At 48.8% G+C, this 14,875-nt stretch overlaps 1 protein-coding gene across 1 annotated transcript; it reads right to left on the minus strand.

Annotated features, from left to right (window-relative positions):
* Positions 1–10,882: 10,882 nt before the first annotated feature.
* On the minus strand, positions 10,883–11,880 carry LOC124651180 (protein NRT1/ PTR FAMILY 5.10-like). The gene is made up of 2 exons (XM_047190311.1): positions 11,723–11,880; positions 10,883–11,622 (listed from the first exon to the last, which is right to left on the minus strand). The coding sequence occupies exons 1-2, from the start codon at positions 11,838–11,840 to the stop codon at positions 11,375–11,377; spliced, it is 366 nt and encodes a 121-aa protein (XP_047046267.1). The 5' UTR covers positions 11,841–11,880; the 3' UTR covers positions 10,883–11,374.
* Between the last annotated feature and the right edge of the window lie 2,995 nt (positions 11,881–14,875).

A 14,875-nucleotide genomic window follows, 5' to 3' on the forward strand; every position in this document is an offset into this window, starting at 1 on the left:
CATGCCATTCCGCGTTAATCCATGCCAACTAGGAAGTAACCGAACAAGGCCTTAACGCCTTATACTCAACAAATATTGGTTTAGCTTGCTAATTTTGCACTCGAGGTGCATGCTTGTAGCAACCAAAGGTGCACCTGGAGGCACGAACTAATGAGTACGAGAAATTGTTTTCATGTCACATTGTTACTCTTTTTTATAAAGATGTTTCACATGTTAATGTATCCTGTATTGTCTTATTAGTTTTTACGAAAACATAGGTTACTTTGCATTTGTGTAATAACTAAGGGCATCGTCAATGGTATTCCTCAGCATATCGGCCCGCGGGTCCACGTAAGTTTATATGTCCGGAAGCTAGAAAAATAGTAGTCTCAAAAGTGAAGTTGTAGCTTGCAGAGGAGGCGAGATCTTCAACTAAATGTAAGGAAAAAAAGAGAGATAATCATGACATAGGGGACAATATGTGGTTTGCATGTTGATGGTACACGAGATTGCCTATCTATCTAAACCTACTTGGTAGACTTGGGGAAGTAGCAAGCATATGCCACCCTTGCCCATCCCGAGTGGTTGCAAATTTCCTTTTAAGCATTAAATTTTTGTTTTTTGTGAAAAGGAGATATCATGTTAAAGTCTCGAACATATACATATTTAACATTTTGCGACCTTTTTTCAATTAAAAAACGCTTTATTACTTGAAGATGTTTTAAGCATTAAATCTTGCTACTGTTTTAGTTGCCATGTCTTTCTTTTTTGTTTACGGCATCTTACCTAAATTGTTCGCGTGCATCAGTTTGGGTCGCCTCGCGATCGCGAAAATGGTCATGCGTCCGTTTTCATCGGGGGTCTCCCCAGCGGCCCGATGCATTTTGGCCGCGGTCCATTTTTTCTGAAATATCGGAAAACTGCAGGAACAAGCTAATTGCATGAACATTTGGCCATTATATTGGCTCAAATTGAGGTCTCAAATAAGTTCATCAGATTGTGCACATGATAATGCATAAAATGTAGTTCAAAAAGGGCACAAACATGGCCAGAACAACAAATATAGTCCAAAAAGAGGTCATGGTGCTTGACAATGGTGACACAGATCAGGCGTCTCGCGCACGGATTTCGGTGCGCTTCTTCAGGACCCAGGCCCTGGTGTCGTCGTCCATGCTGCCCAAGTCGGCCAGCATGATCCTTGTACCTTTGTCCGGATCTTGGCCTCGGCGTCCATCCTTTTAGCCTCGGCGTCACGCATTTTGGCCTCGACGTCTGCCTTTTTGGCCTCGATGTCCAATCTTTGGACCTCAATGGTATCTTTGGTGAGTTTGCAGTAGATGGCATTAGAGGCCTCCTTTTTCAGGCGCCTCTTCTCATCCCTTTTGGCCAGGGCGGGTTGAGACTCGACCATGATCTTCTCCACGGTCTGGCTTAACACAAGGGTTGATGCTTCCCGGGCAAGATCGGCCTTGGTAGCCTTATGGCCCCGGGGACGAGCTGGAAGAGCTTTCTACCCAGGTTTGTCGTATTCACCATCCATGACTAATGTGGTTGTCCCATTCTTGACAGCTTCATTGTAGGCCGCATAGCTAATCCTTCACTTCGGCGCGTCATTCAGCTTTTCCCAACAATGGACCATATAGAAGCCCTTCCTCTGTGTTGCCCTGAACTTCTCCAAGGCCTTGGGTACCTGAAATTGCTAAAATTTAGGTCCATGGTTTGCTAATGCTAAGTACACAGATGGAACGATGATGCCCGTTTCTTTATCACTGCCAGCACGCCCGTGCTGCTCTCCGGGTGGGAAACAACATGATCGACGATGCAGAACTTGGAGGTCTCTTGTTTGATGTAGGTCCATATTTTTCGGATGGACTCTTCTGTGCGTTCGATGCGCATCTCGTAGGGCTTGTGGTGCTTTCTCTCTTCGTATTCTTAGATCACCTTGGCCTAGTAGACTTTGCCCTTTTGTTGGGCACCATTTATGCAGTCATTGATGGTCGCGAGCCACGCATCGCACAAACATTTGTCCTCGTCGTCGTTGAAGCCGCTGGCCATGTGGCTCTCCACCTTCTTCTTGCCAGCATCATCCTGGTTAGGACAGGTCCGGTTGTTGGTTCCGTGGGCTGGGTGGAGAACAGTCGTTCTCCATCGATGTCCACCCCATCCAGCGTGTGTTCCCATTGATCCTGCATCTCTGGGCCAGGATCCAGCGTCCATGTCCCGACGCCGCCGTCGCCGACGAAGCCGCTGCCAAAGATCATGGCCTAGAGATCGCCCTCATTGTGTCTCGTCCAATAGGCCTACGAATCACCGGACGTCAAACGAATGACACATGGCAGAGCGAGACACTGAGAGAGCAAATGTACCGGGTCTTTCATCGTTGGGGCCAATAGTGTCATTTCCTCAAACAAGGTGTGGGGCACCGGCATGCTCTCCTCCGGGACCCATCGCGTCTTTTGTGTCGCGGCCAGGCACGAGTCACTGCTCCCCGGCGTCCGATTCAGGTCGGGAACTGGGCCCCGTTGAACGGGGCCGGCGCTGGAGGCGAACCCCGACGCCGCGTGGACCTGCGATGGTGCAGGCGTTCCAGGACGCAGCTTGGAACTTACCGACCTCACCGACGAGGCTGGGGGAGCGACGCCCACGATCCTATCTTGCTTGACGAAGAGCATGGCCTTTGCTAGGCTCGGATGGAGGCCAGGATGGAGGCCCACGTGGGCACCGACTTTCACCTACATCTGCCACGCCATTTGGGCAGAGGCATGTGCCTGCTGGGCAGCCGCCGCCACTGCATTCCTCTCCTTCAGATTCTTGCGCCAGTTTCGACGCCTTTCTCCTCCTTCGACAGCGGCTTCTTTGGCGCCTTCAGCTTAGCTTCCCGGCCGCCGGTGGCATCATGCTTTGAGATGGCCGGAGATGCGGTCTCCATTGGGGTTGTGGTGGAGGCTATGGGGGAGTCCGGGGCGGTGGCTGCAATGGTTTCCTCGGAATCCATGGTGGGTGCGACGACGAGGACGTCCATCGCAAGGCGCTTGAGCGTTGGTGCCGGTCAACTTTGATGTTTCGGGCTGGGAATGGCCACTGGCGGGAATGTTAGCGGCGTCTGAGTCACTGACGCGCGGGTCCTACGTGAGATTCGGCGGACACTCCGCGCGACCGCTCATCGTTCGCGGAGACGCAAACTCAACGCATATTTGGGCCGCGTTTGCGTCTCCGCGGACAGCACGGTCACTATGCGTCGGGCCGCACGGACGTAAATGGCCGCTCAACGTCCATTTGCGTCGCGGCGTTGGAGATTCCATTAGAGAGAGACATTGGCCATGCAGCCTGAGGGTATCTCTAACGGGCCGACACATTTCAGACGACCAAATTGTCTGCGCGCGTACGTTTGCGTTGACCCGCGGACGTCGAAATAGTGATTGTCTGTTTGCGTCGGGGGCAACCCAGCGACCCGACGCATTTCGTCCGGTGAGGCCGGCATGTGAGATTTCTATTCAAGAGGAAGAGATTTCTATTCCTCTAGAATGTTGATATCATAGATTTCTATGGTAGACATGATTGAGATATTCAAATTTCTAGGTAGAATCGATATTTTGAAATTAGTGCAACATGTTCAAAAAAATTAAACATACAAATTGCGAAAAAATAAGTTAAAACTTTTAAACTAGCCACTTCTTCTTTGAAGGCCCCGCCTCGTCATCCTCACAGAGGCGCTTCCTGCTCGTCACCTCCTGCGAAGAGGTACTGGTGGTTGACGCGTCCGAAGAGTTTGAGTCCCCCTCTGACGAGTGGTCATTGGGGTCTTCGTCGTCGTTCGCGAAGGGATGATGCGCCTCTGCCTCCACCTGCGCCCTCGCCCGGGCCCTTGCCTCCTTCCTTGTTGCCGCCGCCTCCTCCGCCACCAGCCGTGCCCACCTTGCATCTTCATCTTCTTTCTTCTCCTCCTCGTCCTCCTCGTCCTGGCCATCGTGGCCAACGGCGTCCCCCTCCTAGACGACGGCCTCCCCCTCCTCCTCCTCGCAGTCCATCGGCGAGGAGCTAGAGCTGCTCGGCGCGATAGCTCTATCCCACCAATGTTGCCATCCCGGTGGCTTCGCCTCGCTATCGGTGTCCGATGGCAACGATAGGTTGCTTATGGCTTGAGATGAATGGCAGGCCGGTTGGAGATCCTTAGTGCAGACGCAGGGGTCTTATTGAGCGGGGATTAATGGCGGCATATATAACGAAGAGGGTCGCGGTTGCTCTTTCGTGTGGTTCAGCGCTCCATTCCGGCGGTTCGCGCGTCGATCGACGCGGTTGCCACTCCAGCGGTTGCCCTCCCCGGCGGGTCCGTAGGAGAAGCGAGCGGATGCTGGGCGCGATCGCGCAGCGTTCCTCGAGACCAAACGTGCCGCATATTTGCACCACGTCTGCGTCGCTGCGAACGGCACGGATACTATGCATTGCCCCGCTGAAGCAGAATGCGAGCCTATTTTTCGTCCGTGGGACACAGAGAGTCGCCTAGCATCCGTTTAGGACGCCCCGTTGTAGCTTGGGACAAAAGCGGCGAAAGGGGAATGTGTCCCAACGAATCTTGTGGCTAAAAAGGCAGATCGGTTTAGGAGCCCATTTGTCTGTCTCTGTCTTGGCAAACGGTGCGCTTTAGCTATAGGTCTCTCAAGAGCTAGCAAGACCGCTGGGATGACCTAGGTCTCTTAATTAGCGACGCCTGTGTGCTAATTAAACACCCGCCCACATCATGGGCTAGATCATGAGCTAGCTACGCATCTCGGCTGGGTACGGTGCCGTCACTCCTCCAACATGGCACCGCCACCGCGCCGCAGGGCCGGGATCCGGTGGGAAATGCGCGGTCGTTCCGAGGGAATCTGGCGCCCATCTCTTCGCCCAACGGAGGAACGGAACGCGGCGACACGTTGCTGTGTTTTCTTTTTTCCTTTTGGAAAAGCCACCAGAATATATTGGGTGAGGATTATGTGGAAGATAGCATTTCAGGATTTGGTGGGTTGAAGAATGTGAAATGCCGCCCAGCGCTTGGCTATGAGTTTTAGCTCGAGCTATGGGCATGTGGGACCGAGAGGTTAGAACATCTTTGGTCGCATCTCCTATTGCCCTCCCAGACGGCTGTTGGAGCCATCAGACATGTGCGACCGAGAGGTTAGAGCATCTTCAGTCGCGTCCCTTAAACGGCGTCGGATTGAGCGTTTAAGGGACGTGTTTCGTTCGTGTCGCGTGGCGACGTCCCCCAAACTAGGCACGGAATTAAAACTCGAAACTCGTGAGCTAAATGAGTAACCCGCGACTCGGCTCGCCTCGACTCGAACTCGGTGTATAACGAGCCGATTCGAGTTTTAAATTTTATCGTTAAATGAGTTCAAACTAAACGAGCAGAGTTCATCGAACTCGCGGGTAGTTCATTTAGCTCGGTAAAAACAAATAGTAGCCTATATAATCCGGCGAAACAAATTAATCCAGCCCAAAATGAGTAAGTAGTGTCGTGCTAGCTCAATCCCACCATAATGTGCAAGTATATTTGTGCTTTCTTGACAAGGTGATCTTATGCTCATGAAATATTGATTGTTGTAGTTTATATTATTCTGATTTCATAATCATAATAAGTGTTGTGCATCATTCAAAATATTCATGAACAATGCATTATACATTTTACATATTTTATTTGACAATTTTAAACGAGCTACTCGTGAGTTACTCGTGAGCTTTGCGAGTCGAGCCGAGTTTCTAATTTGGACTCGATTGTTAAACGAGTCGAGTCGAGCTAACTCGATTGTTTACCGAGCTTTAGCGAGGCGAGCTGAGCTGGCTTAGCTCGGCTCGAATTCCAGCCCTACCCCAAACGCCGCCCCCAAACATTAAAATACTCTTTTTTATGTTTTTGCATTTTTATTTCAATAAAGAGAAGAAATATTCCACAAACTAATACATAATTTGGAACGTGGCTTATATGAAGATATAGTTTGGAACATGGTTTTCCACAAACTAATACATAGTTTGATCCATGGTTGACACAAATATAAAAGATTGCAAAAAAATAATCTTAACTAGGCCAGGCATCGAAGGTTTCGTGTGTTCGCTGCCAAGAAAGAACACTCGAGGGCACACTCAGTCACCCAAACTGGAAAATCCAGCTGGTGAGGGTGCCCCTGTTGGTTCTTCCAAGAAAGAAAATCCAGAAACCTTCGTGCATTTTTTCGATGCGAAGAAACAATACTCTTTAGTCGTCCTCCTCCTCGGGGTTGTCGCCGTGGTAGTTCCAGCGGCAACGCGTCTCGTTGAACACCTTGACGCTCACTTCCCTGTCAACGAAGTAGGAGAACACAAGCACGAAGCCGGCTTCGAGGCGGTGGTAGCGCGCGAACTTCTCCCAACCGATGTGGAGATACATCTTTCCGCGCGCGTCGTAGATCACGTCGACGATCCACCGGCAGCAGTGGCAGCCATCCTCCCGCAGATGCAGCGAGCCCAGGCGCTCGTCGTCGGTGACGAAGTCGTCCGGCAGCCTCTGGATGCCGTGTGGGTCGCCCTTGAGGACAACGATGAACTCGAACAGCACGGGCCCCTCCTCGTCCTGCCTATCCAACGATGAGGACGACGACGGCGTCGCAGGCAACGGCGAGCGTGCAGCCCTGCCGCGGCCGCGGCCACGACCACGTCCGCGAGCTCGGCCTCCGCCTCTACCAGCCATGGCGTCGACTCTTGAGATGGTGGCGGCTAGGGTTGGGGAGAGAGGCGCTAGGATTTATGTGTGAGAGGGACGATGAGAGGTGGCCCTTTTTTATAGGCCGGAGGGAGGCGGGGGAGCGGTGACGCTCATTAACGCCGGCACCCAGAGCTAGGCGCGACGAGACGTTTCGCTGCGCCTCTGCGGAAACTGCACCGTCGCTGCGCGCCAATAACTTCCGTCGCGAGGTGGCGACGGTTAGGTTAAAATTCAATGTACCGCTGACGGGTCGGCCCCGCCACTCCCCGCCTCGTTTTTCGGTGCATCCGGCGTCCCTGGTGCGTCCCCTGTGGGGCGGGGACGGGCTCGGGGCGCCGGACACCGTATCGGGGCGCGCCGGAAAAAAATCGGCTTTGGGGGACGCGGATGAAAATATTTTTTTGTCCGGCGTACCCCAAATTGCTTTGGGGACGGTTTGGGGACGCGACTGGAGATGCTCTTAGATGTAAAGTAGCAAGGAAGCATGCGACTTTTACATCCTACTGCAATGTCTCCTTCCACGTCCTAATGTTGGGTTAGAAATTGGAGCACCGAATGACATAATATTTTCCGCGTGTAAGAGCAAATCTAGCATATACCGCAAAATTCGGTACAACAAAAGTCGTTTGCAATTTTGCGTATATTTGGTCCGTGAAACTGCAATGTGCGGTACATGGGGTGGATTTGCGGGAAACTGCAAAAGAAATGCAGTACATGCTGTGATCTATTGCACTTTTTCGACCAACACCATAAAAACGCTTGTTTTATGGTTTTGTCCAACTTAGATATCTTTTATAGTTTTTTTTAGGGGGAGATATCTTCTATAGTTCCTCTATCTTCTAACAGTTGCTCTAAACTCAGAAGAGTCGGGATTGAATTTGGGTAGAAGAACAAGCAAGCTACCTTTCTTATAGCCCAATGTTTTCGGGCTTGTAATGTACAACCTTATCTTGGTATAAGAGGCTCGTCTACACAGCCCACCTACCAGCCATTTCAACCCAATCATTCCTTTTCCACGGCCCGGTCCCAATTCCTAGCTGCCTCAGCCCAATGTACTGCCTCATCCGACCTACGGGAGCAGCTCTAGCGAGCGCCCAAGCACTTGTTGGCAGAAGAAAAGTTCCTGTCCCCCATTAACAAAAAAAGAAAAAGAATTCTACCGTATCTGATCCGGGCTAATTATTCCAGCAAGGCATGCTCGTATTTACTTCCCAAACACGCTGAACCATACAACACGAGCCAGCTCTTAAAACTTGCTAGGCTATAACTTACAAACCGTACATTAGAATTATGATTCGTTTTCAGTTTTGAAATCCTCGCAACGAGATCTTTAAAATAAAATCCCGCTTGCATATGTTTCAACAAATGTTTTTAGGAAGCAACTTTGGTGCGTGACGGAACAACTTTAGGACGCGACAATGCAACTTCGGTACTGCACGAAAAAATTAGAGTCACAATAGCGGTAGGCGAATTCGCAACAACAGTTAGCAACTTCACATTAACTAAAAGCAACTTCGCATCTTCACTATGGCAGTAGATGATTTAACAAGCATACATGGACACAGACAACTTTACTGTAGCAGCAAACAACAACGCTGCATCAATGGTCAAGTATACAACAGTGGTAGACAATTTAAAAGTTAATCATAAAATAAAAATAACATCACAATAATAGATGACAAGTTCATATATAGTTTTGTACAACTTCACTAGAACAGTAGAGAACTTTTAAACATTGCCACTAGTAAGCAACTTCATATACCAATAACATGCAACTTTAGTGCAGCTGTCACCAGGAGTGGGGTGCTTCCAGTACTAGGCCTGATGGTGAACGCCCCTGGTGGAAGGTGATTTGGCAAGCCCCTGTACCATCAAAGATAAAATTGCTTGTGTGGAAGATATGCATGAATGGACTAGCTACGCAGCAAAATATGGCCACAAGGGAAATGTCTACTACCAGCTTGTGCCAAATCTGTGGGCAAGAGAATGAGGATACTTTTCACGTATTTGTAAGATGCCCACATGCACGTTCTCTTTGGCTTGCTATGAGAGAAGAATGGAACCTGCCAGCGGATGCACTGATCAAGCCTACAGGGAAAGAATGGTTACTCCAGCTTCTCAATGCCATACCGATGATGCAACGAGCATGCACGATGATGACGCTATGGCGGATTTCGCATAACCACAATGAATTAACACATGATAAACCTTGCCCATCTATTGAGGGATCTAGGAGATTTCTGGTGAGTTATTTGAATTCTTTACTAACCATTAAGCAGTTTCCTGATGCTGATGTGCAGAAAGGCAAGATGGTGATCAACCAAAGTGGAGGCTTCAAGCAACAGGATAAGCAGATCGATGGGAGACAGCAGGTTAAAAAGAGATGGACAAAACCAGTGGAGGGACGTGTGAAACTGAATGTTGACGGAGGGTTTTCCAGAAATGGAGCTGCTGGAGCGGGTATGGTACTGCGTGATCACAATGGTGGTGTCATCGCTGCGGCGTGCCGGCACCTGAATCGGTGTGGGGATGCGACGGACGCTAAGCTACAAGCCATTGAGGAAGGTATGCGGTTAGCCATGCACTGGACTACGCTGCCAATCACGCTTGAGACGGACTGCTCTGAAGCCATGGAGCTGATCAAGGACAAGAACCAAAACATTTCAGTCTACTCCTTTACAATATTTGCAATTCGTGAGCTCTTACAGGAAAGAGACATATGTGTAACTAAAATTAGCCGTGATGCCAATATGGTTAGTCATGAGCTTGCAAAACTAGGTAGGATTAATCATCGAACATCAGTATGGTACGTGGATTTCCCCCGAGAAATCGAACAGGCCATTGCTTGTGATTGTAATCCTATTCCCAGTTAATATATGACTCTTTTCCCCACAAAAAAAACTTTAGTGCAGCTGTAGGCACTTCATCCTATCGATAAGCAACTGTATTGCATTAACTTCACACCAACGACATGCAACTTCACACTAGCGACACACAACTTTAGACCAGTGACAAGCAACTTCATAGCAACTAAACAACTTCACAAACAACACCGGGCGATAACAGCGACACAAAGCAGATCTAGGTCATCGTGTCCATGATCTAGTTCAAGACGGTCTGATCTTGCCCACTATACAAGCATTTTCGAGCATGTCACCTTAGCCCTCGCCACCGGCAAGGTCAACATATAGAGCCCTAGGTTTCGATTCATCTCCCAACAATATGCAACTACTAAACAAATGAAAGCAACTTTACATCTTTACGTCTGATCAGTTGTAGGCAATTTCGCAACCACACGAGGCAACTCCAGTGCAGTTGTAGGAAACTTCGCAACAACATGATGCCTCTTCAATACAATTGTAGACAACTTCACTGCAGCGGTACACAACTTCGATGCAGTTGTAGGCAACTTCACTACAGTGATAGCCAACTACACATTAGTGAGTAGGAAAAAATCTCATTAGTAGATGGAACAATTCACAAGAATCCCAAAAAAATTGGGGTTCTATATGGAAAATCCGAGTAGGACAAACGCTTGTAGCATGCTTTGCGAATTCCTGTGAATCCGGAGGTCTTCTAGCAAAATCGACCCCTGTGATAAGGTCCTCTGTGCGGCTGCACTGGAGTTGGTCATCGGTGAGTAACCGGATCCTCTAACGTGAAAGAGCAAAGTCAGGCTGCTACAGTGTTGAGGTAGTGTAAAATGAAGAACCAAAGTCCGGGCACTGTGGGAAACACTGTATATATCACACTGTAGCAAATTACTGTGTGTAGTTACTGTTCACATAGATCTTCTAAACTAAAAAAATAGCAGGTCATAATTTTGATTGTAAGTAATTACTTTCAATGGATATCACCTATTTATATTGTTCATGTTAATTTAGATCAAATTACTCATAATCATATAGATATGAAGAAGGAAAGTCAGCGTGCTGTAGATTACCTGACTTTGCTACTACACGTTAGAGGATCTGGTTCCCATCGGCGAGCCCTGCCGACACCCCCCCTCCGCGACGGGTCGTGGTGTTTCCTGGAGCCGGCCCCATTGGAGGGCAGATACCCAGTCCGGGGACGAGGAGGAACGGCAGCCGGGGTGGCTGTAGTCCAGGCGGCGACGAAGATCCCGTACGGCGGGTCAGCGGCGAATGGGAGAAGCTCCTCCCGTCGCCGGGTGTCTGGGGAGGGACACCAGTGGTTGGGTGAGACGGGGAATCGAGTCGGGATGCTCGGGTCGAGTGAACCGTCTTCATCTTCTCCGCTTCCGGCCATGGGTCGCTGCCGCTCGATCTCCTCCGCCTCTCCATCTCGGTCGACCTCATGAAGCTTCTTATGTGACCCCTCAAGACTGAGCGCCTCTGACCAAACTGCTGCCAGCCCCATACCCTGGAATTGGAACCTGTCCTGGAGAGCAGCGGGGAGGAAGGTTGGGGAGGGAATGTACGATGCTGAAGAGGTGTCGTTGTCTGTCGGCGTGAGCTCAACTCGTCGAACGAGCATATCTGCGCTTTTAAGGATTTGGGCATTTGTTTTTCCTTTATATGATTTTCGGGGTGTAAATAAACCGTGTGATTCCACCTCAGTCCTTAATCAGGATCCTAAAAAATTTCCCGTACGTGTAGTGTTACTCCTCAGAAAACGACACAGATGCCGCGTTCGCTCCCCGACGTGTGAAACTCTGCATCAGAATTCAGAAGCCCATGTCTGCTCCACCAGCATATAGAGGAGTGATGCGCAGATGACGGTACGGTAGCGGCCGAGCCAGGAGTCAGCCACGGCGGAGCCGAGCAGCGGCAGCAGCATGGCTGCACCGATCCACGCGTTGACGGCTGATGCGGCGGCCGCCGTGGACTGGCCCAGCGGGCCTGTGAGGTAGATCATCAGGTTGCCCATGATGCCGCAGAAGGCGAACCGCTCGGCGACCTCCACCCCTATGTACATCATCCGGGGGAAGATATGCTTCATGTTCAGACACAGAAAAAGGCCAAGGATGTGCTTTATTGTGTCTTCCCTGTCGCGTTGTAAACGTACCGATGATGAAGATCGCGGCGGGCCACCCGCCGGAGCTGCCGCGGGAGACCGGACGGCCAAGGTGGTCCACAGCGCACAGCGGTGGCTCTGGCTGTGGCAGGAGCGCCTCCGCCTCCATTGCCCGTCCTCTCCCGCGTCCTCACTCGCCTAACTGCTAATACTTCTCTGCTCTGCTTGGAGCGTAGCTTCAATTTCCAAGTTCTGTCCGAATCAACGAAAAAGATGATAGCGCACTAGGGCGTTTGCCGGTACAATCATGTCCCTTTCTACTAGGTGCGATATAATCCCCAAATTTAATACCTGACGGATGTGCTTTACTAGTAAGTACTACCTCCGTTTTAAGGAATAAGGCGCCCTCGTTTTACGAGCTTTTTGTTTGATCAAGAATTACTTTAAATAGATAAAAATTGTTTGTATAAAATTAGCATCATTAAAAAGTGATTTTCAATACGAATCCAACGATACTATATACATATAATATAATCAAGATTTTGTTGCTCAATTTTTATGGTCAAAGTTCGTCTTGGAATGCGCGTGCGTCTTATTCCTTAAAACGGAGGTAGTAGATGTTACCTTGACAACCACGTGCAAACTTAAAAGTGCCAAAGCCATAGAGGGAATAGTTTAGTTTCCATCAATTATTTGCGGTTGTTCGGCCGTCTCTCGACATTGCCTTTCACTTTCACCTTCTTTTTTACATTGCCTCTCACTTTACTAAAGAAAACAGTTAAGAGAGCACTCTGCAATTGCGAGCGGACGAATCGCTCCCGGGCTGGTTCACATACTAACACAAACTGGTTTTGAAACTTGAATGGTTTTCCTGGATTGTGAAATTTGATGGTGAGTTGCTGCAAAAATTTCCTCTGAAGGAAATCTTCAAGGTGACCCACTCTAGACATGCATATTTTTTTTGCTTATTGGTATCTCTAAACTCCATGTAAGAGTTTATCATGTTGGTGCTAAGGATACGTTGTTCTGCGGCTTTTTTTTTGTTGCTTACAGGTAACATTCTGCTATTTTCTAACATGAATGTGTGGAAAACAGGAATAATTCGGTGGATTATTGCAGCCGAAGTAGTTTCACTGTTGTTGTAGCTTTTCTTTTTTTTTGAAACGAGTGGCAAAAGATTTGCCACTATTCATTAATTAAGGGGAAGAGTTTAGACAAGACCGAAGGGTCACAAAGGAATAACACTCGAAAGGAAGCTAATTGATTACTCTCCCGTTATTACAAAACTCAAACACTTTGCACCCGCGGCAACCCAAAGCTTCACTTCGGATTTGATGATGTTGAGGAGGGCGGCGGTTGGTGCGGACTTATGGTTGAAAATTCTAGCATTCCGCTCCTTCCAAATGGTCCAACTAACAAGCAAGATAATGGAGGACAAGGCCTTACGATTGTCCGAAGCCTCATTCAACAACTTGGACCACCAACCCTCAAGGGTGAGATCGTCCGTCCACGCATCGAGGTGGATGGAAGGAATGCCAATCCAACTTTTCACCATCTCCCAAAGGCGCTGATACGTCCAATTTGCATCACTATTTTATATCATAATTTGATGTTATTCATTGATATATTTCATATTGGGACACAATACTTATGTTATTTCATCTATTTTGCATGTTTCATGATTATTTGGAGATCGCGCACCGGAGCCAGGATTCTGCTGGAAAAAGCACCGTCAGGATGCAATATTTCGGAAGATCAACTGTGGAAGGAAATTTCACCCAAAATCCTATTTTTCCAGATGACGAAGGAAGCCAGAAGGGGGACCCAGCTGGACCCAAGGTGGGCCCAGACCATAGGGCGGCGCGGCCCATGGCCTGGCCGCGCCACCTTGTGGTGTGGGGCCCCCACAGGCCCTTTCGCCTCCTTTTCTTCGCGAAACCCTTCGCCCCGAAAACCTAAGCTCCAGAGGGTAGGTCGCGAAGAGACACAACCGCCTCTGCGGGGCGGAGAACACCAGAGAGAAAAGAGCTCTCCGGCGGGCAGGAATCCGCCGGGAAATTCCCTCCCGGAGGGGGAAATCGACGCCATCGTCACCGCCATCGAGCTGGACATCATCTCCATCACCATCATCATCATCTCCACCATCATCACCGCCGTCTCCACCGCTGGACATCATCACCGCCGTAGCAATTTGGGTTTGATCTTGATTGTTTGATAGGGGAAACTCTCCCGGTATTGATTTCTACTTGTTATTGATGCTATTGAGTGAAACCATTGAACCAAGGTTTATGTTCAGATTGTTATTCATCATCATATCACCTCCGATCATGTTCCATATGATGTCTCGTGAGTAGTTCGTTTAGTTCTTGAGGACATGGGTGAAGTCTAAATGTTAGTAGTGAATTATGGTTGAGTAATATTCAATGTTATGATATTTAAGTTGTGGTGTCATTCTTCTAGTGGTGTCGTGTGAACGTCGACTACACGATACTTCACCATTTATGGGCCTAGGGGAATGCATCTTGTACTCGTTTGCCAATTGCGGGGTTGCCGGAGTGACGAAACCTAAGCCCCCGTTGGTATATCGATGCGGGAGGGATCGCAGGATCTCGAGTTTAAGGTCTGTGGTTAGATTTATCTTAATTACTTTCTTGTAGTTGCGGATGCTTGCAAGGGGTATAATCACAAGTATGTATTAGTCCTAGGAAGGGCGGTACATTAGCATAGGTTCACCCACACAACACTTATCAAAACAATGAAGATTAATCAGCTGTATGTAGCGAAAGCACTAGACTAAAATCCCGTGTGTCCTCGAGAACGTTTGGTCATTATAAGTAAACAAACCGGCTTGTCCTTTGTGCTAAAAAGGATTGGGCCACTCGCTGCAATTATTTCTCTCGCATTTTACTTACTTGTACTTTATTCATCTGTTACATCAAAACCCCCTGAATACTTGTATGTGAGCATTTACAGTGAATCCTTCATCGAAACTGCTTGTCAACACCTTCTGCTCCTCGTTGGGTTCGACACTCTTATTTATCGAAAGTACTACGATACACCCCCTATACTTGTGGGTCATCAAGACTATTTTCCGGCGCCGTTGCCGGGGAGTGAAGCGCTATTGGTAAGTGGAATTGGTAAGGAAAACCTTTACTTGTTTGTGCTGATTTTATTTCTGCTCGTTGCTATAAGTCATTATGGAGA

The sequence above is a fragment of the Lolium rigidum genome, chromosome 5 (assembly GCF_022539505.1).
Source record: "Lolium rigidum isolate FL_2022 chromosome 5, APGP_CSIRO_Lrig_0.1, whole genome shotgun sequence".
In the NCBI taxonomy this organism is placed as follows: domain Eukaryota; kingdom Viridiplantae; phylum Streptophyta; class Magnoliopsida; order Poales; family Poaceae; genus Lolium; species Lolium rigidum.

What these genes read in the sequence shown, in the direction of transcription:
- LOC124651180 (XM_047190311.1), bottom strand. Translation starts at nt 11,840, where the DNA reads ATGGAGGCGGAGGCGCTCCTGCCACAGCCAGAGCCACCGCTGTGCGCT. An exon ending in CGCCGCGATCTTCATCATCG is followed by an intron (nt 11,623 to 11,722) that starts GTACGTTTACAA and finishes TGATGTACATAG; the next exon opens with GGGTGGAGGTCGCCGAGCGG.